Source organism: Macrobrachium nipponense, chromosome 25, assembly GCF_015104395.2.
Source record: "Macrobrachium nipponense isolate FS-2020 chromosome 25, ASM1510439v2, whole genome shotgun sequence".
Classification (NCBI taxonomy): domain Eukaryota; kingdom Metazoa; phylum Arthropoda; class Malacostraca; order Decapoda; family Palaemonidae; genus Macrobrachium; species Macrobrachium nipponense.
The window spans coordinates 10,854,059-10,875,713 of NC_087214.1; the positions used below are offsets into that span (position 1 = coordinate 10,854,059).

Sequence of the window (21,655 nt, forward strand, 5' to 3'; positions counted from 1 at the left end):
CTTTGCTACCCACTATGATTGGGAGAAGGCTGCTTCTGTGTATTGCTATCGCATTTATTGCCCCCAGAAACCTCACAGAGATTGTGTGGTCAGTGGAACATACAATTCGGGATGCTGCGATGAATATTTCTTTGACAAGTAAGTGTTTTCTTCATTGCCTGGTAGCGATCTGAGCTCATGCCATGACATGAGAACTGTTGGATGCAGAAATTTATTCTACCGTTTTTAGTTTCTCCTTTTATGTTGCAAAGTTGTATTTTTGTGTCAATTTGTTATAAATTTAAAGCTCAAAAATTTCAGTTAATAGTAATTTTGTCAAGTTGCGATTCAACTACATGTTAAATGTTAACTTTTGTGATCCTCTTTGCTGTCTTAATGTAAGATAGGCGTATTGTTCTCGTTTACGAACGAGTGTTCTTGATGTTGCAAAATTAAGATTTTTATCGGTTTTGTTTCCTTCTTGTAATGAACTAAAAGGTTCATTGAATCAAAGTTATTCATCTCTGCTGCTGTGCGGAATAAAAATTAATAAAAACGATGACAGTCAATGTTACAAACCAGCTTGTACCATCTAGTAATCATGGAACAGTTGTCTGTTGGTAGATTACTGCTCATGTCTCGAAATCTAGAATTCACCTAATTAAAAATTGCAAGTTCCTGTTGGCTTGCAGATTATCATAGAATACCTTTCGCTGCCTCAAGATCTCTTCCCTGCCTGTTTCCTCAGAGCACCCTCCATAATCATTTCTTAAGCCATATCTCTTGGTTATCACATCATTGTAGTCTTAACTCATTCATCAGGTATACTACCCTTGTATATGAACTTCTGGCTTCTGCGTAAGTGTTTTTTGCCCTCTACGTATCCATCACATGTGTAACATCACGAAAATCATTCTGGTGTGGCTGATCATATGACCAAACTCTTCACATTTCCCCTCAAGTACAACATGCAGATCGGACATGGGTCAGTATTACGCCATTGGGGACACCTGGAGCCCAGCCGACGAGCCTTGCAAGAAGTGCACCTGTCAGGCAGACGGAAACGCCACCAAAACCGTATGTGTCGCTAGAAACTGCCCCGATCCGCCAGGAACCAATTGTCGTCCGCTCACCCTGCAGTTCCAGTGCTGTCCTTACGACTGGGATTGCTCCGAGTAAGGCCTTTCGAACGTTCATAACTTCCACTACCGTGTGATGATGATGAGCTGCATTTTTTATGAATTTTCATCTTGTGCTTCTCTCAGTTATTATCCCATAACTTTCTTGTCCGTCAACAGGATTTCATGATCAATAATTAATGTAAGATCTTGTTATTTTTCTGTGGTTGTATCACTTAAGGGACGATGAACATCATAATAGAGGCTGCAGCCGTTATAGCTTACTCGGGACGCGTGCAAGATTTTCCCCCCTAACGAATAAGTTATAAACATTATATACCTAACTTAACGTTAATTAAAACGTGCTAAAATCTAAGGTCAAACAGAGCCTTCTTTCACCAACGAAAATTAAAATGAATGCGCTATATCTTATTAACCCTTAAACGCCGAATGGACGTATTAAACGTCGAGTCAAAATCTCCCCCGATTGCCGAATGGACGTACCATACGTCGACTCAAAAAAGTTTTTTTTTAAATTCGCGGAAAAATACTTATAGGCCTACCAGCCGAAAACTTTTGAATCACGCGCCTTGGGGGATGCTGGGAGTTCGCGGATCAAGGCGTTGTTTTGTTTACAATCGTTACGCAGGCGCGCAAGCGCGAATTTCTTTCTTATCGCACTAAAAAGTATCAGTGACACATCTCAAAAATTATTTCGTCACTTTGACATCATTTTTGCACCGTTTTAAATTATCCGTTACATGAAGTATTATATATGAAAATGTGCGCAATTTCATTTAAAATACAACAATAAAATACTCATGATTGTAGCTTTTATCAATTTTGAAATATTTCTATATAAATAACGATAAGTGCCAAAATTTCAACCTTCGGTCAACTTTGACTCTACCGAAATGGTCGAAAAACGCAATTGTAAGCTAAAACGCTTATATTGTAGTAATATTCAACTATTTACCTTAATTTTGCAATAAATTGGAAGTCTCTAGCACAATATTTCGATTTATGGTGAATTTATGAAAAAACTTTTTCCTTACGTCCGCACGGTAACTCTTCCGAAAAAAATCATACATGCGATTGTGGTAATGTTTGCACCATTTTAAAATTAGCCGTTGCATAAAGTTTTATATATGGAAATGTGCGCAATTTCATGCACAATACAACTAAGAACAACCCATGGTTGTAGCTTTTATCAGTTTTGAAATATTTTCATATAAAAAATGACAAGTGACAAATTTTCAACCTTCGGTCAATTTTAACTCTACCGAAATGGTCGAAAAACGCAATTGTAAGCTAAAACTCTTATATTTTAGTAATATTCAATCATTTACCTTCATTTTTTAACAAATTGGAAATCTCTAGCACAATATTTCGATTTATGGTGAATTTATGAAAAAAATAACATTTTCCTTACGTCCGCGTGGTAACTCTTCCGAAAAAATCATCTGTGCGATTGTGGTAATGTTTGCACCATTTTAAATTAGCCGTTACATAAAGTTTTATATATGAAAATGTGCGCAATTTCATGTAGAATACAACGAAAAATAATTGAAGGTTGTAGCTTTTCTCATTTTTGAAATATATGCATATAAATCACGATAAATAAAAAAAAACACGTTTGGTCAACTTTGACTCTACCGAAATGGTCGAAAAACGCAATTGTAAGCTAAAACTCTTATATTTTAGTAATATTCAATCATTTACCTTCATTTTGCAACAAATTGGAAGTCTCTAGCACAATATTTCGATTTATGGTGAATTTATGAAAAAAACTTTCCTTCCCCCTCCGCGCGCGGATTCTCCGCCATAAAATCTCCGAATTGCGTACATCGCATTCTCGGAAAATTTGCTCCGTTTCATATTAGGCATTTCATAGAGTTTTAAATATGAAAATGTGCGCAATTTCATGTAGAATAAAAGGAAAAATATTTGAAGGTTGTAGCTTTTCTAATTTCCGAAATAATTGCATATAAAATAAAATTTATAAAAAAATTTCTACATTTGGTCATTTTTAACTCGTCGGAAATGGTCGAAAACTGCAATTGTAAGCTAAAACTCTTACAGTATCGTAATATTCAATCATTTGTATTCATTTTGAAACAAATTGAAAGTCTCTAGAACAATATTTAGATTTACGGTGAATTTTTGAAAAAAAAACATTTTTTCACGTCCGCACGTTACGAATTCGTACATCATTTTGTGATAATATTTTTCCGCTGTTGCTTTTATTGTTTTACAATGTATTATATATCAAAATGATTGCAATTTAGTGTACAATACAACGAAAAAAAAAACTCGTTAGCTTTTACCGTTTTTTGCACAGCGTGATTTTAATACAATTATGTATGAATTTTTTTTTTTTGCTACCATATATGGCATTATTTACATATGATAATGATATTATTTTTCATTTCTGATGATTTCATACTAAACTTCAGGCAATGAAAAAAAAGGAGCCAAAAATGAACTCTTAATCTTCAAAACTAAGCGCGCTGTGATTTTTTGAAAAAATTATTTTTTCCGCTTCCGCGCTCACTCAAAACCGGCTCCGGCATTCGGGGGAATTTTTTATTTTTACCGCTTCGGCGTTTAAGGGTTAATAATAATTTTTCTGTACTGTTTATAACTTCCACTCCATTGTGACAACAATGAGCAGCATTTTTATGAATTTTCATCTACTAGTGATCCTCTCTGTCATAATTTAAAGACCACCTCATTCCTAAACAGGGTTTCATGATGAGTAAAGTAAAATCCTGTCATTTTCTTGCAGTTATAGTCAGATCATTTATGTATGGATAAACTGGAGCAGAAAGGAATCAATTATGGGAGGATGAGTATCAAAACAGAGGTTACAGCCGTTAACGATAATATTCGCCATAAATGGGTATCAGCTGACGATCGAAGAAAAAGCTCATTTGGGAAAATAAGAGGGAAATATAAAATAGCACCACAGCTGACCACATAAGGTACAAACATTATGTAAAAACAAATTTCAGCGAGGTATGTAATTGAATTTTAATCCTTAAAACACGAAATGTGAGTCACGATGCTACTGCTTCATCATCTTAAAGACAAACAAAGAATATTAAATTAGAGTGATTTACATGATACAATAACTGAGTAGCACAAACTCAGTTGAGTCTTGAAAATAAAAATTCTCTGATTAATATATAGTGAAATATATTATTTCAATATTACACTTCTCTCTGTTTTCATCATTTTTTCCTCAAATGGTCACAGCAACCTGAGCAGTCTTGCTTTGCCAAATAATCTTTAATTCTTATGCAAGTTCATTTTTACACACTTAGACTAATAATAATAATAATAAATTTCAGCTCATACCTGATCACGACGCCAAAGAAGTGGGTTAGAGGACAGGAAGCGTCCGTCTGCGTCTTCCTAATCGGCGCACCAGATTTCAATTTAAGTTTCTCGCTCAAAGACGATTTGGAGGTTGTGTCCCAGGTCAGCTTAGAATAAACCGGTAAGTGAGGAAAAACAGACATCTCTCTCTCTCTCTCTCTCTCTTTATATATATATAATATATATATATATATATATATATATATATATATATATATAATATATATATATATATATATATATCTTCAGTCTATGACAGGGGTTATGTTCCCAGCAGTGCTTTAACCCAAAAAACTGCAGGTACCGGAACATCCTAATAGTAATGGGAATAAATGATGCTTATGGCACCTTACAGCCCCCATAAAATCAGGTTAATGGTGCCATGAGCCTGGCACTCTAAAGTCAGAATGCTGTAACCTGAGGCCGCTGTAAGTCGGGGACTGCTGTAACCCAGGGACAGTCGGTATACGTGTGTTTGTGTCTATATTTTTTTTATACTCTTTGTTTTTGTTTGTAAGTCAGAACACCTTTCAACTTGGCTTAACAGATTTGAGTGATCATTTTTTTTTTTTTTTTTTTATAAAAGCTGGGTTACCTAATCTAATAAAATATCATAATATTATGGGATTGTCATTGGCTTAAAGAAGCTTTTCAAAGCATTTTTTAAATAATATTATATTAATAGATATAGTTTATGGATATATTCTTGATGGATTATGGTAGCCACATGCAGTTACAACTGCTTCTCAGGAGTACAACTTATGTTAGTGTATGAAAAACAAATTGGAGTTTCGTGGACAAAGCATTTTTCACCTTTACAGCTGCAAGCGGATACCATTGCGTGAATGTGACAGTTCCCAGAAGCATTGGCTATACTTCTGTGCTTGAAATTTCTGGAGAAATAAACACTGCCTCCATCTCCCAAAAATGCGACCTGATTCTAATGTCCGTTATGGAGACTTTTATTCAAACCGACAAGTATCTGTACATGCCAGGCCAGTGAGTGCAGTTCCGCATCCTGACCATTACTGGAACGAGAGCTCTCGTTTCTTATGAAGATATTCCTGAGATATGGATCAACTCACCGAAATGGCAGTAGGTTGACTCAGTGGAAAAACACTCCCAATCCAGCTGGACTGCTGCAGTTGGACTTCCAGTTAGCTGAGGAGGTGGAAGAGGTAAGGATTTCTTCGAAGATAAGATAAGGCATTAACGTGCCTTCAGATTCTTTGATGTTACTTTCCTGACAAATGAGCTGTCTTGATTTCGCTGAAGGAAGTACAGGGTGGCCATGAAGTCCCAGTACCATTAAGAGTATTTATTGCTCAGAAACCATATAACATAGAGTAATGCAGTTTTTTTTTTTGCAGAATGTTCTACATTTCCTCAAGTTTACATTCAGAGCACTTCATTCTATAAAAAAAACTGCATTAATCTTTGTTATATGGTTTCTAAGCAATAAATACTTGTAATGGTACTGAGACTTTATGGAGACCCTGTGTATCCCTAGTGAGCATACTCTTGCAACTCTTTATGTATGTGCCAAGTGAGTACTTATTGGATTTTTCGATTTATGAACAGGAAAAGTCTCAGAAAACTTATTCATATGTCATAAATGAGGAAGTCCTATTAAAATTAAACATACCACACACACACACACACACACACACACACACACACAGAATATATATATATTATATATAGATATATATATATATATATATATATATATTGTATACCTTAGCACCTGGTCACCATATTGAACTAAGTACTCTAAAATCAATGATATCATTGAAAGAAGCCAGACAACGAGTTATTCAAACACCGCCATAGAGTTTATAAAAAAATGTTTAATTTCACCTTCAAGGATCCTCATTCTGAAATTCTTTCTCAATAGGTACACCTATGGTCAGCCTGTTAACGGGACCCTCACGCTGTCTTTGGCCAATTCGTATTATTATTATTATTTCTACGACGATCAATCAACCCCGTTTCTATATGTGGAGAAGGTACGCTTTTCTTGTTTGCAAACTAGCGATTTGCTGTTTTCTGTTTTCTATGTAAAAAAAAATGATATATCAGAAACAAAAATCGTATAGAATTGATCTCATTATCAGACAATTTACAAATGGAGATGAACTCATCCAGTCGTCCTGTTAGTGGTATTTACCTCCCTCTGACAAAAAATCATTGATAAACCTCAAAAATCTGTTCCTGTCTTAGTTCTAATTATTATGGTACTCATGGGTTTATAAGCTGACAAAAACACTTAAACTTGTTCAGTATGAATAAATGTTAATGCTCTCAGAAAAAACATTCTGTGATCAGTTAATTATTTTAAAGTTACTATGCAGCATGACGGATGATTTCATATCCTTAAAACGATATGTATATACCTGCTCTTGTACGTTTTAGACTATTCTTTTTCTTCTTATTTTCAATGCATTCTATTAAAGCCTGTTGGTTGGAGTGAATAACTGAAAATTTATATTTCCAAATGGAGAATTTGCTCGCCTGAGTAAACTCTTGTCTTAGCTGTAAGATTAATGTTATTGTAGCATAATTAATTTATTTCATCTTAGATATTCTATAAATACTTCCTTAGACATTCAGTGGTTGTGACGTCGTGAATACCACAGCCACTGTGGAAGTGAAATATCAATCCCACAATTTAGAAACTATTACCACTGAAGAAAGCTTGAAACCCGGACTGCCGTTTAATTTCAGAGTAAGTTGGACTGACTTCCAAAGTTTCTACAAGCTTAACACATTCAAAGAGATAACAATTTCTACACATCATCGTTGGTACTCCAACATTTACATTGCAGTTTTTCTGTTAGACTTACAGCAAATATAATGCTGCTTATGTAACAAAAAATGCATAAGTAACAATTGTTTGGATCATTCCTGTAAGCTGCCTAATAAATATAATAAAAATAATACTACTTTTTCAACAGTTCGTTGATGACCTAAAAATTATATTTAAAATTTTCTTCTAATTGCCCATTCTAATGAGGAGTTTTTTTATTAATATAACTAATATTGTAGGACGAAGTGAAGTTTGTATCTTTTCATTATCATTTTTATGGCCACGAACGTAAAAAATATGGAAATAAAACATTTAACGAATGAAGATACGTATCCCTGAGAATCTCTCCATTCTTGTTAACTCCCGAAGCTTCTCTCATACTGACAATATCATAGCTTTCTCCATAACCTACTTTTGCATTTAAATCTTTTAGCACGAGCACCCTTCATAGTCTCCAAAGCCAGAAGGACATGCCGACACTGTAGCACGAGACAATACAATTGCAAGAGTGTTTATTGCTTAGCCTTTGAAGTCACTCATTCTTATTGACATATATTACGACATAAAGGGTTTTTATTCTATTTTTTTCTTAATCATCATTCAGAATCAAGCATATGTTTTAAGACAAAGGCGTATAAACAGGAACTGACTATGGAAAACTTGTTAAAAAAGAAAAAAGACTATATCATATATACTATCTTATATATATAAATATATATATATATATATATATATATATATATATATATATATATATTGTGACGTTTATAGATCGTTCTGTCTACCCAGATATTAATCAATTAATTTGATTTGGAAAAACGGCAGCCATTTCTTCCAAATATCAGCTGATTTTTAGTAAAACGCGGGAAACCAAAACCCGCCAGCCAGAGGTAGAGAGTTCCCCAGTTGGGGGAATATAGTCTTTTTGTCAGCTTTAGGGACGTATCTCAAAAGGGAAGGAATGTGGTAGCAGATTGGTACTTCTTAGACCTATATCTTAAGCTCTTTTTCCTGTGACCCCTCTGCGGGCTGTATGTTTTGTTTCAGGATTTGCCTTGCTCGTGGGGGGTCAAGCTGACTCCAACACCCCAAGCAAAATAAAAACGCCTGCCATCGTCCCCAGTCGACTGCAGGACGTGACCTCGGACGGATGTCCAACCACATGCCTTCCTGTTAGGCCTATCCAGGGCGTGAGTGGCGCGCCGATCGACCCAGGCCTCAAGACAAAGCCAGGCCACGCTTTTCTACAAAGAGCCACTGAACACGACATCCAGGTACGTCTTGTGAAACAGCATATTGCCAGTCCCTTATCACCTATTATCTATTTGATCCTCGTTTTCCCAATTCAATTTCCAACCCCAAAAAGAACTCATCCTTTTGTTCCCTCTCACTGCCTCATGGCCGCATGCTTCCCCTTGTGTGATCGTCCCAGACGAATGAAGTCATTGCATACCTCAGTGAAACATTAAACAGTTCCTTTTCCCCAGTGTTAGAGAACTAACCAATTGAAATGGGGCAATAAATCCCTTTTTCTTTTATCTTGTTTAATCTGGGATTCTTTTCCAGATTCCATGAGTCACGTGCCCAGTCTCTCTGCCCGCAAGTGTTTGCATTACCCAAGTTTATGAAACCAGCTTCATGAATCCATTTTGAGCCAGCTATTATCCATTTGTGAGAGATATATAAGTCCCAACGTGGGGACGCTGCATTTACTTTTCTCCAGGCCAGCAAGGGCCTTTTTGTAAATAAATAGCTGTAAAGTAACGAGCTGAGTTTTCTGGCGACCTTTCCCTCTAAAGAAATTATCACTAACTATCAGTTTTACGGTAAGTTCGATTAATTTCCTTCTGTCCTCCCACAATTATTTCCGTTTACGTATATAGCCTCTCTCAAGGCCAGGCTAATACGTAACAGTGGCGACCTTGCCAGGATCGAATCTGGGCTTGCTTAAAAAAAGCTTGTAAATCGCGTTATCCTTGTAAAACGAATGTAAATGTTTTTCAAAGTGCAAAACAATGCACACTTGCAGGGAAAGACACACTGGCTCACGGTAAGGTATTCCATTCATTAATATGATTATTCTATAACCAATGTTAGCTTAAGGTACGTTTAAGTATTCTTATTGTCGAAGTGTTTAAACAAGTGTGAAGTGAGAAATGTTATTATATTGTAACGGCGAACGCGCCAGAGCTTTATTTTAGCGGCGAGCAAACAATTTGCCCCGCGAATTCTCTGTTACTTTGTGCTGTCCTCGTCGGACGAGACAGAGCACGTGTGTAGAATAGATGCCAGAAAGAACCAGATCAAACTAGGAAGTGCTTTGCCAGGGTTTATTGCTGTGTTGGAAAGCCTAGCTAGTTAGGAGTGTTTTACTAATAGTTACGGCAAAAGAAGTGTACAATTCTTTTGTCTGTGATATGTTAGGGAATTCATTTTTAACTTAGTTTTCATTCCAAGTGTTGGTAACCGCTTAGCTCTCAGCTTAATTCAGCTTCGCGCCTGCGCGGTCTCAACCAACCTTCGTTCTCACAAAGAGGCAGCCATGTTTGTTATCTCTTTAAGCATTACCTTAACAATTTAAGCAAAGTAACGTAAGTCTCGAAGTTTTAACGTAAATAATATCAATCTCGGTACTAGTATATATCGTTCTGCCAGAGAAATTAACGTAATTCGCCATGAATAAGAGTGTAGAATTTTGTGTTGTAAATTGCTTTCGCATTTACAGAGAATCAGCTGATTCGCCATCACTGCTAGCCCACCGCTTTGCTAGCCCGCGCTGCCCAACTCGCCTCACGTGTTTCACCTCGCATCGCTCACTCGCTCGCTGAGCGAAAGTTTCATTTCACTTCGTACTTAACGTAACCTCATTCACAAATGTTTGCTAACATTTTCATTTTAAAATCCTTACCGTCATTTCACTGTTCACAGGGACCTAGTAATCTTACATAAAGTTAACGTAAATCTTCAAGTAGAATAAATTACAAGAATTGTTAACGTAAAACGCGTCTTTGTAAAATTCATATTGAAACGCAAATCATTTCATAAGCGCGAGCCGCTACTATTAACGTAAAAATCGTTCACCGCGAGCGCGTTATCATTTTCATAAAACGTTATCAAAAGCAATTCTTTCATTAAACGTTAACGTAAGTAGATAATTTAACGCAAGTGCGTCATATTAAACTAACATTAGTAGTTCAATTCAATATAAGGGAGTTCATTCATATATCATTTTTCACCCTCTCCAAGAGAGAGAGAGAACCAGAACCCAGTATTCACGAAGCCAAGAGTACTACATCTTACCATTAATTATAGCATGCAGAATTAACATTATTTTAGTCTCTTGTGTCTTTCATTTACACAGCGTGATATGTACGCGCATGTGTCCATTGCAGTTTGCAAGCATTTATTTATTTCATTTATCGAGTACTCCAGCGAGGGACTGAGCATTTCTAAAATTTCCATTACCTGTCGTTGCCCGAGTGGTCTTTTCATTTTCTTATCACAAAAGACTTGCGTATACCGCAAGCACAACCCGCACAGTGTGCCACGCAAATTCATTACTTCCAGACAGGGAAGTCGTTACCAGTTTAGGACTGGCCACCACCAGTGCACGTCAGGTCTTACCATTTTACAGTGCCACTAATTCGTGACACTGTCCATCGACTGGCTGCTGAAGTACTCCCACCTTTTACTTTCTCTCCTCCACTATTACCCTCTGCCACGAACAGAGTACCATTTCACTTCAGTATATTTAAGTATACTGCATGTAGTGTCCGGGACACACCAGCACGATACCAGTGCTCCAAGGAACGCCTCCTCATAAGTGCCATTGCACCTGTACAGGCAATACAGGTAGCCATTAAACCTGCGTGTCCATCCTTACGGAACGCCCTATTCATTAGTGTCCATGTACAAGGGTCAGTGATCCTTCGGAACGCTCAACCAGGGAACGCCTCCCCATAAGCGCCGTGCATCTGTATTGGACCTACAGGTAGCCCATTCCAACGTCTCCCAAGTTGGGAACGCCCGTAAGTGTGACGTACGCCGCACACTTCATTCGATTTTTTCACCTCATCAGAAGGTGCCATTCACAAAGTGCCACCGAGCACCCAGTCTTTTCAGACTTTTCATTACCACGTCGCAGAACACATTTCCAAGTGAGTGCCACTTTACCCAGTAGGCACTCCCATTCCATCCATTACCCTTCCTGGCCATTATTTTAAACTTTATCAGAGCCTCCACTGCAGCCTAAAGACATGGCTTCTGCTGCCCAACCACATATATCCATGGAGCTGGAGAGGCTCCAGACACTCATGGCTCTGGGCATGAACGCCGGTTACACTGGGCAGGAACTCACCCAGTGGGTGACAGGGCAGACGGACGAACTGCTCCTGCAAGAGAGAGCCGCCAGAGAAGAAGAGAGGAAGAAAAGAGAAGCAGAAAGGAAGGCACGTGAAGAAGAGAGAAAGCATGAGCTAGCTCTCATAGATGACGCAATCTCTCTGCTAGTTTCTAAGCCCCAGACCATGAGCTGGACTCCCGGTAAGAGGTGGTTGCGGATGTTCTGCACCACTTGTTGTGTGCGTGGGCATGCTGTGGTTTCCGACCAGTGCCCAAGTCGATCCCTACCTTGGGATGAGAGCTTCCAGGGTGAACTTCTCCAAGGCTACCATGTAGCCCTGCCTGATGAACAGTCTCCTGGGGCCTATCAGTGGGTACAAGTCATGGCCGACACCGAAGCCCAGGTCTCCCTTATTTCAAGAAAGGCATTGCCTAGGGGTGCCAAAATCCAGACGGACGAAGAAATTCAGTTTGAATGGATGACGGTAACTCTATTCTGTTCATTCGGTCCTTCGAATGTTGAAATGCCCTTTTCTGGACCAGGAGACCAGGGAAACCACATTGTGCGCCTGGGCGTAGTGACCCATTTCATGATGTTTATCAGGTGATATTGGGCCGAGATCTACTTAAGCCGTATCTCCCCTGGACGCAGCTCCCACTACCAGATGCACCGGATCCCTGCAGCATGCCTCATAATCAATCATCAATTTTAGGTTCAGAGGCTAGTGCCTCCGATGTCCCCGACATCCTTTCTATTTGCGAACCTGGCCCTGACCCAGTTTCAGAGCCCGAAGTTTCTTCCGCATCATCTCAGCCTCTTACCATTTTACCGCCTACCTCATCCACTTTGGAAGAGGTAAGCCCACCAGTTAACCCCGGACTTGTTTCCGAGGGTGATTCAACGGAGGATTCCTTAACCTCCCTACCTCAAATCACTGCCAGAGAGGACTTTTCACCTGTGCCAGAGCACACTGCCAGCCTTGGTGACTCCACAGATTCGCAACCTGTGGGGCCATCTCGGCCTTACCATCCAGTGCCACGGAAGAGGTTCTGGAACAAGTTCTGCCGAGACTGTGGCTGCAAGGGTCACATGTCTGCCAACTACAGAGGGTGCGCAAATCACAATATTCCTGCCATCGCAATGGTAGTTACAAATCCTTCTTCACTAGGACCCCCAGCTAAGGGCCCTATAACTGTCGCACCCCTCCAAAGCCATTATCCGCCCAGCCACGTCAGAGCCTACGACGACTCTGGCGCTCAAATCTCCCTGATACGGGAAGATCGAATCCCCCGAGGGGCTAACGTCGATAGACGTCACTTAATAACCATTGAAGGTATCAACAATATCAAGCTGATCCTTCCGACCGTCCAATTGAGGGTCACCAGACCTCATTTTTCCAGAATTTGTACCCTTGCAGTTGCAAGCTACATTCCAGGAGGTTACGACCTCCTCCTAGGGCAAGATATGAAGTTTCCCTTGCATTCCAAAAAGCCTAGGGGTCCTAACCCCACGTCAAATCACTCCAAAGCAAGGAGTCATAAAAATTCTACTTCCTCCAGGAAGTACATCCACCAACAGTCTCCCCCGTTACCAAGGAGGGAGATTGACCATTCACAGTTCCGTTGCAAAACCTGCAACGTAATAGGGCACTCCACGAATTGGCCTAGGTGCCCTAGCCGACTACCAGCAGCGGACAATGTCCATTTTCCACAAGGCTTAGCCTTCAACAAGAGACAGGAGCCTCTGTCTCCCATTTCCAAGGGCACGCTGAGAGGTATTGCACCTCCGGTACCCGCCACAGGTCCAGTCGACCTCAACACTCTGCCAGTGCCACTTGGCAGCACTGGGCAGTGCCAAGCTCCGTCCAGCCTGGACGTAGAGCCACCACAGAACTTGACTTCTGCGCCTGGCCTCGAGCTAGCGCCGGCGCCTAACCTTATCAAGGATCCTCCTACAGGAGATCCTCCAACAGGCATGGAGCTTACCGCAGCCCATGGCCAATCCAAAGTCCATGAGTCTTCTTCAACCTCACCACTGTCGCCCGAGGATGAACCTCCGGCAGACCTAACCTTCATACCTCCTCTGGAAAACCAGGAACTGCCCAACCAGGAGTCAGCCTGGAGTTTTCCCCTTACGACGGTTGTCGCAGCAGCCGAAGTGAGGGCCTCCCCTGCAGTAGGTTCCACCTCTACGACGGTTGCTGCAGATACTGGAGTAGGGTGTTCTCCTGAAATCCCTCAGTCTACCACTGCCTCTGCTCCTGCCGGCGTTTCTGGCCTTTCCCCAGAGTCGGTGCCTCCCGTCTACTCTAGGACTGGTGTATAGCCAGGTCCTGGAGGAATAAGAAGAAGAAGAAGTGACGTAGCAAATCATTAACACACTAACCAAAGAGCCACATGCTCTCCTTGACACCTGTGCCCGAGGTACAGTGTCGCATTCAATTGCAGAGTGATCCTGGCACCTACCCAGAGAAGGTAGCCAGCCTGATCTCTGCCAGTAGAACTAACCCTCTAACCCCTAGAAATGGTGATACTAACCCTCACTTAAATATAATTACCTCATTACATTTCCATCCTGGTAATGCACTAACCACTCATCATCCTCACGCACCATTACCTCACCTCATGTATTTTAACAATTCCTGCGACACATCACTGCTGTGCGTACCACACTCTGGAATGGTTGCGTCTTCATTTAACTATATTGAGTAGGTTAGCTAATGATTTAGTACCAGGGCATTAGGTTATCAGCAAGTAGAATTTTCAAGTAACCTTATCTAGGGGTAGAGTAGGCTGTCTTTCGTCACAGATAACCCGTAGTTATTACTTAGGCTAGACTACATTACATTACGCGTTAGTACACTTAGCATCTCCACCTATAAGTTAGGTAGGCCACTGTAGTTAGCTGTATCGCTGCTCAAAAAACTTCAAGTTTGGAGTAGGAGAACTGGGTAGGTCGAGACGATCAATTTATTTAAGCCAAGACCTTCACGCCCGAAAGGGAGTGAATGCCTTCTTTTAACAGGGGAGCTGTGACGTATATAGATCGTTCCGTCTACCCAGATATAATAATTAATTTGATTTGAAAACGGCAGCCATTTCTTCCAAATATCACCTGATTTTTTGTAAAACGCGGGAAACCCAAAACCCGCCAGCCAGAGGTAGAGAGTTCCCCAGTTGGGGGAATATAGTCTTTTGTCAGCTTTAGGGACGTATCTCAAAAGGGAAGGATGTAGGCAGATTGGTACTTCTTAGACCTATATCTTAAGCTCTTTTTCCTGTGACCCCTCTGCTGGCTGTATGTTTTGTTTCCAGGATTTGCCTTGCTCGTGGGGGGAGGTCAAGCTGACTCCCAACACCCAAGCCAAAATGCCTGCCATCGTCCCCTAGTCGACTGCAGGATGTGACCTCGGACGGATCGTCCAACCACAGCCTTCCTGTTAGGCCTATCCAGGGCGTGAGTGGCGCGCCGATCGACCCCAGGCCTCAGCAAAGCCAGGCCACGCTTTTCTACAAAAGAGCCACTGAACACGACATCCAGGTATGTCTTGTGAAACAGCATATTGCCAGTCCCTTATCACCTATTATCTATTTGATCCTCGTTTTCCCAATTCAATTTCCAACCCCAAAAAGAAACTCATCCTTTTGTTCCCTCTCACTGCCTCATGGCCGCATGCTTCCCCTTGTGTGATCGTCCCCCAGACGAATGAAGTCAATTTGCATACCTCAGTGAAAACATTAAACAGGTTCCTTTTCCCCCATGTTAGAGAACTAACCAATTGAAAGGTGGGGCAATAAATCCCTTTTTCTTTTATCTTGTTTAATCTGGGATTCTTTTCCAGATTCCATGAGTCACGTGCCCAGTCTCTCTGCCCGCAAGTGTTTGCATTACCCAAGTTTAAGAAACCAGCTTCATGAATCCATTTTGAGCCAGCTATTATCCATTTGTGAGAGATATATAAGTCCCAACATGGGACGCTGCATTTACTTTCTCCAGGCCAGCAAGGGCCTTTTTGTAAATAAATAGCTGTAAAGTAACGAGCTGAGTTTTCTGGCGACCTTCCCTCTAAAGAAATTATCACTAACTTATCAGTTTTACGGTAAGTTCGATTAATTTCCTTCTGTCCTCCCTCAATTATTCCGTTTACGTATATAGCCTCTCTCAAGGCCAGGCTAGGCGTAACAATATATCTATAGATACATATATATATATATATATATATATATATATATATATATATATATATATATATATATATATATATATGATATATATATATATTATATATTATATAATATATATATATATTTATATATATAATATATAATATATATTTAGTATAATATATATTCTTCCTCTTTTTCTTTTTTCTAACAAGCCTTCCATAGTCAGTTCCTGTTTATACGCCATTGGCTTAAAATATACGCTTGATACTGAATGATGATTAAGAAAAAATAGAATAAAAACCCTTTATGTGATAACATATGTCAATAAGAATGAATGACTTCAGAGGCTAAGCAATAAACACTCTTGCAATTGTATGTCTCTGTGCTAGAGTGTCGGCATGTCCTTCTGACTTTGGAGACTATGAAGGGTGCTCGTGCTAAAGGATTTAAATGCAAAAGTAGGTTATGGAGAAAGCTATGATATTGTCAGTATTAGTGAAGCTTCGGGAGTTAACAAGAATGGAGAGATTCTCGGGGGATACATATCTTGATTCGTTAAATCTTTTTATTTCCATATTTTTTACGTTCGTGGCCACAAAAATGATAATGCAAAGATACAAACTTCACTTCGTCATACAATATTAGTTATATTCATAAATCACTCCTCATTAGAATGGGAAATTAGAAGAAAATTTAAAATATAATTTTAGGTCATCAACGAACTGACTATGGAAGGCTTGTTAGAAAAAAAGAGAAAGAGGAAGAATATATGTGATGTATATATATATATATATATATATATATATATATATATATATATATATACATTATATATATATAGATATATATATATATATATATATATATATATACATATATATATATATATGTATATATATATATATATATATATATGATATACTAGTAGTATATATATAAAATAACTATATAGATATATATATATATATCATATATATATATATTTATATCTATATATATAGTCTATATATATATACATATATATATATATATATATATATATATATATATATATATATATATATATATACGATATATATCTATATATATATTATATATATATATGATCTATATATATAGATATATATCTATATATATAGATATATATATATATCTATATATATAGATATGATATATAGATATATAGTATATATATAATATATAATATATATATAATATATATATATATATATATATATATATATATATTATATACATATAATTCTTCCTATTTTTCTTTTTTCTAACAAGCCTTCCATAGTCAGTTCCTGTTTATACGCCATTGTCTTAAAAGATACGCTTGATACTGAATGATGATTAAGAAACAAATAGAATAAAAACCCTTTATGTGGTAATATATGTCAATAAGAATGAATGACTTTAGAGGCTAATAAATAAACACTCTTGCAATTGTATGTTTCTGTGCTAGAGTGTTGGCGTGTCCTACTGGTTTTGGCGACTATATATATATATATATATATATATATATATATATATATATATATATATATATATATATATATATATGAGGGAAAATGTTAAAGAAGCTGGACAGCTATGAAATTGTAGAAAACGCTGTACCTAGCTGACAATGTCGTCCGAAAGGGTTCTGCAAAAGAGGTACATAAAGGACTGTCCAGGTGACACGAACAACCTGGTCGTGTCCCTTCGAGACAGTTTGTTTCAGAATGGGTTTTCCTCCTGCAGGTGAAGGTGACTAAACTAGGTTCTCCGACACCCGAGGGCGATATTGTTACAGTATGTCCGGGCTATGGCTATCCTTGTAAAAACTACACAGTGGATGAATCCGGTATAATCAACGCCATCATTCCTCCTCACTATTTTGAGGATTACTCATATTTATATTTGTGGGTAAGTTCAAAAATCATCAGCAACCAATTCAGTTCATAGTGTCAAAGTAATTACTTGGTAGCTAAAGATGAATGTAGGCGTTGTAACTAGTTTTCGTAAAGTGGTTCATTGGAATGTACTGAACTTTTGTTGTTGTTGCTTGCTGCTATTCTATTAATATCTCTGGGAAACTGTTAAAAAGCTTCGCAATAAAGAGAAAGGTGACTTTAATAACGACTTATTTAAAAGAGCAATCTTGCTACATTCATTGTTATTACAGGTAGATGCCCTCGGTGAATCTCAGGGAGGCAATTTGGGCTGGATGTACCCTGGTTCCACGGTACACTCCTGAAAAAATTCTTCTCTGCATCTCAATCCAGTCTCAGCCTGGGGTTGCTGCCTAAGTCACACGAATGTTCAACTAATGGAGAAACAATCACAATCCCTGTGATGTTTGTGGCTAACGGTACTTCTTCCATCGTTCTACACATCCAGGTAAGTTCATTGCTCCAACATTTTATATGTTACTGTTAGTTGGTGAATAATCCGGGAAGTATTCTGCTGTTAACTCAAACTAGTGTATGTAGGTAACAATACTTGCTAGTTGTAGCAACTAAATCCTTGTAACAGATTATCTTTTAAAGCACTTATAATACACAATCAAGAAGAATCTGATTGGGGTCTTTTGCTGGATAAAAAATCGGATAATAATTCATATGGCACCATATAATCCTTCTAACAGTGTCGCTTTTCGAAAATGGAAGATCCTCGCCATAGCCTGAGACATCGCGTTAAGCGACGGCCAGTTTTCTCTAAAATTTGGTTAGTCATGAGTGCTCGTGTAACTTTTTTCTATCAATATGCTCCCTGGAAAATTCAGTGAGGTATTAGCCACAGGCTCTTACTTAATTCTGATGAGATGAAGTAGCTGAGGAAGGCAAAAACGACGTACGTGAATTAATCGATCTGTGCAGTGCCATTATAACCCATTCCTATCTTCTGGAAGAATATTGGGGGATTTGAAGTTGTCCAAGCAAAGCAAAAGTTGAGAATTTCATGCCTGAAATAAAGAAAAACATTTATAAATAATGACAATTGTATAACAGATAAATGAGGATTGATTACTGGAAGATTATAATCATAGCAAAACAAAACAATGTACAGATTAGAAAGTCGAAAGCGATGTTTCATAGTGCTTGGAAGTAGCAATGCAACGTTCCTCAAACTTAAGTACATTTTCTTTACTAGATCACTTTGCTTTTGAGTGGTTACGAACACGACAGTTAGTGACACTTATTATTACTAACGCATCACCGTTGATTTTAACGTATCTCTAATTTAGTGTCCCAAAATAAGAAACCAGCTTTAAGAGGAAATCATCTGTTCCTGTTACAGCGATAAAACCCAGAGTTGTCTTATGGAATATGTCATGGGGTCTCCTCTACTCGTAAACAGTAATAATTCTGTTAAGATGATTGTTCTACAGCTTTGCAGAAGGGGGGGAGGGAGCAGGACATCGGGTGTCTTGCAGTTAGACGCTGTTGTTTCAGTTACAAAAAAATAAGGGAAATAAGGGATTTTCAGATTAACATCATTGACCCTCATTCAAAAACCAGATCCTCAAGCCCACCTGATACGAGAAAAGATGTGCTTGAGACTTTATATTAATTAACCCTTTCATGCACAAACAACACACACGAGCATCAGATCCACACCACTTCAATGTGCACAATGAACTTGTGTGTGCGCATCAGAAAACATTTGTTTTATTACTCCTTTGTCCTATCATACATAACACAAACATTTATGAGTTATGTGGTGAAACTAAACTGAGTTTTAGGGCCACATTCGGTACGATTTCATTCAACCTTAAGCCCTCCTGCACTAGCTTTGATTGAGACCAAGTTACAGTGCTGAGGAGTTTACTAACTTACTTAAAGTCAAGAAACATTGCATTTTTATTCAACAAAAGTGCAGTTGAGAAGCAATCAACTGTATTTCCTGCACCAATTCTTTTTTGGGTGATGCCACACGGGTTCACAAAGACGCATGTAAAGGTTTAACACATATAATTAATATTTAAAGAACACAACAATTATCCAAATTACGTTAAGAAGCAAGAAAACTAACACATTACTGCAAAAATTATTAACAAAACGTTACGTTACTTCGATAGAAATAAAACATAAATGGCAAACAGGATCTCAGAATATCTTTATGAAGAAGTTACTGCAATGGCGACGACGATTCACAAGGTGATGTGGCTGGATTTTACAAGAATATCTTCTTTTACTTGCCTTCGTGGAGTCAGCTGCTAAAATCCGAAAGCTTCACCTTTCCACCCTCGAAGAAAACTCGGGAGGAGTATATTGCATAACACAGTCGTCACATCTACAAAATTACAGGGTTACGTAACAAACATCAATTTAAAAACAAACATCAAGTGCTTTAATCGTAACCCAACATACAAAAAAAAGGGGGTTTCGTCCAGAAGGCAAGCATAAATTACTGGCATGTGCCCTTACAATAAGAAAATAATATATATAGTCTCCACAGGAAGAAGTTTGACACAACTGTAATGATACGTCATCTAATTTTATAGTGATGGACAAAATTTGCAAAAAACGTGGTTTATTACTTTGAATATCAATGTACTAATTTATACCAACTCATTGCTATAGTTAATATAATAAAACTACTTCTGTGGAGCAAAATAATCATATATCAACATATTTTTCATAGAAACTGGGGAATACTACCAAAACAAGTACTCATAAAAAACTAGGAAAATTTTTATTCAAGGGGAATATGTGGCAATTTTTGACAACTTATATATCAAAAGAAAGTCAACCTATTTTACTTTCGTGCTGAATAAAAAACCTGAGCTATCTCGATTTAGCAATTTTTGGTGAACTAGGAAAAAAGCAGCAAAAAAATTTTCCAACATGGCTAATTTCAACTTGTGATACGGACACTTTATTCTGGTTTTAGGATTTTTTTCTAGCATAACATAATAAAATATAACTCATTATCTATATGACATCAAATTCATTAATTTAGCATGAAATAGGTTACACAGAGCAAAGTTTTTCCTGCAGGTGTTCTCGAGAGGTCAGATCACCTACACCAGCGAAGAAGTCCACGACTTGAGTCCAAATGACCTCCCAATCAACAACTCAGATCTTCTGAAGCCTTTGCAACCACTCAATGACAGCAGCCTCATCAGAGGATACTTCAACATTGACATTCCCTTAGGGCCATTGACTTCGCCTTATCTTAAGGCAAGTCTTGAGGCGAATTATTGATATCTTTGGTGTTTTATCTTGGTAGTTATTTTCAAATTTGTTTTTCATCTAATGATTTCATATCTATATATATAAATAATAAATATATATATATATATATATGTATAATATATATATATATATAGTATATATATATATATAATATATATATATAGATATATATATATATATATATATATATATATATATATTATATAATATTTATATATAAATATAATATAGTATATATATATCTTTAGTAGCGTGTCGGGTTATGACCTTTATTTGTGGATTTATCACGTTCCAAACTTTCATGCTTCAGTTATACATATAATATATATATATATATATAGATATATATATATATATATATATATGTGTGTGTGTGTGTGTGTGTGTGTGTGTGTGTGGTGTGTGGGGAGTGTGTGTGTGTGTGTGTGTGTGTATGTTTGTGCCTTTATGTATATCATTGTGTTTGTCATTTTCCTAACATTGGCTATTGTCCTTCAGAATCAGTGGAAAAAGATAATGATAAGATGTAGTAATATGTCTGAACCTTAGTTCATGTTTATAAAGAAGAACCCCCAATCCATCTCCCACAGGTCCTGATATGGTACTCCCGCAGCGATGGCGAGGTCGTATCAGCCTCTGCAAGCGCAGACGTGAGCAAATGTCTCAGGAACCCG

General features: G+C 38.0%; 2 protein-coding genes across 2 annotated transcripts in view; both read left to right on the top strand.

Annotated features, from left to right (window-relative positions):
* Positions 1-15: 15 nt before the first annotated feature.
* LOC135199289 (uncharacterized) lies at positions 16-20,961 on the top strand. The gene is made up of 8 exons (XM_064227193.1): positions 16-138; positions 942-1,154; positions 4,451-4,599; positions 5,300-5,656; positions 6,376-7,206; positions 17,542-17,706; positions 17,966-18,180; positions 20,784-20,961. Exons 2-3 carry the CDS (start codon positions 961-963, stop codon positions 4,593-4,595), a joined length of 339 nt encoding a protein of 112 aa, XP_064083263.1. The 5' UTR covers positions 16-138; positions 942-960; the 3' UTR covers positions 4,596-4,599; positions 5,300-5,656; positions 6,376-7,206; positions 17,542-17,706; positions 17,966-18,180; positions 20,784-20,961.
* Positions 11,601-21,655, top strand: part of LOC135198983 (murinoglobulin-1-like) — a 30,815-nt gene continuing 20,760 nt past the window's right edge. The window contains 8 exon segments of the mRNA XM_064226900.1: positions 11,601-11,739; positions 12,172-12,232; positions 15,019-15,169; positions 17,542-17,706; positions 17,966-18,009; positions 18,066-18,180; positions 20,784-20,966; positions 21,572-21,655. The exon segment at positions 21,572-21,655 is cut by the window's right edge and continues 100 nt beyond it. Coding sequence (XP_064082970.1) covers positions 11,601-11,739; positions 12,172-12,232; positions 15,019-15,169; positions 17,542-17,706; positions 17,966-18,009; positions 18,066-18,180; positions 20,784-20,966; positions 21,572-21,655 — 942 coding nt within the window.

Excerpts from the sequence above, each read along its gene's own strand:
- LOC135199289 (XM_064227193.1), top strand. The coding sequence starts at position 961 with ATGGGTCAGTATTACGCCATTGGGGACACCTGGAGCCCAGCCGACGAG. Across the intron at positions 1,155-4,450 it reads TACGACTGGGATTGCTCCGA|CTCATACCTGATCACGACGC; the intron begins GTAAGGCCTTTC and ends AATAAATTTCAG.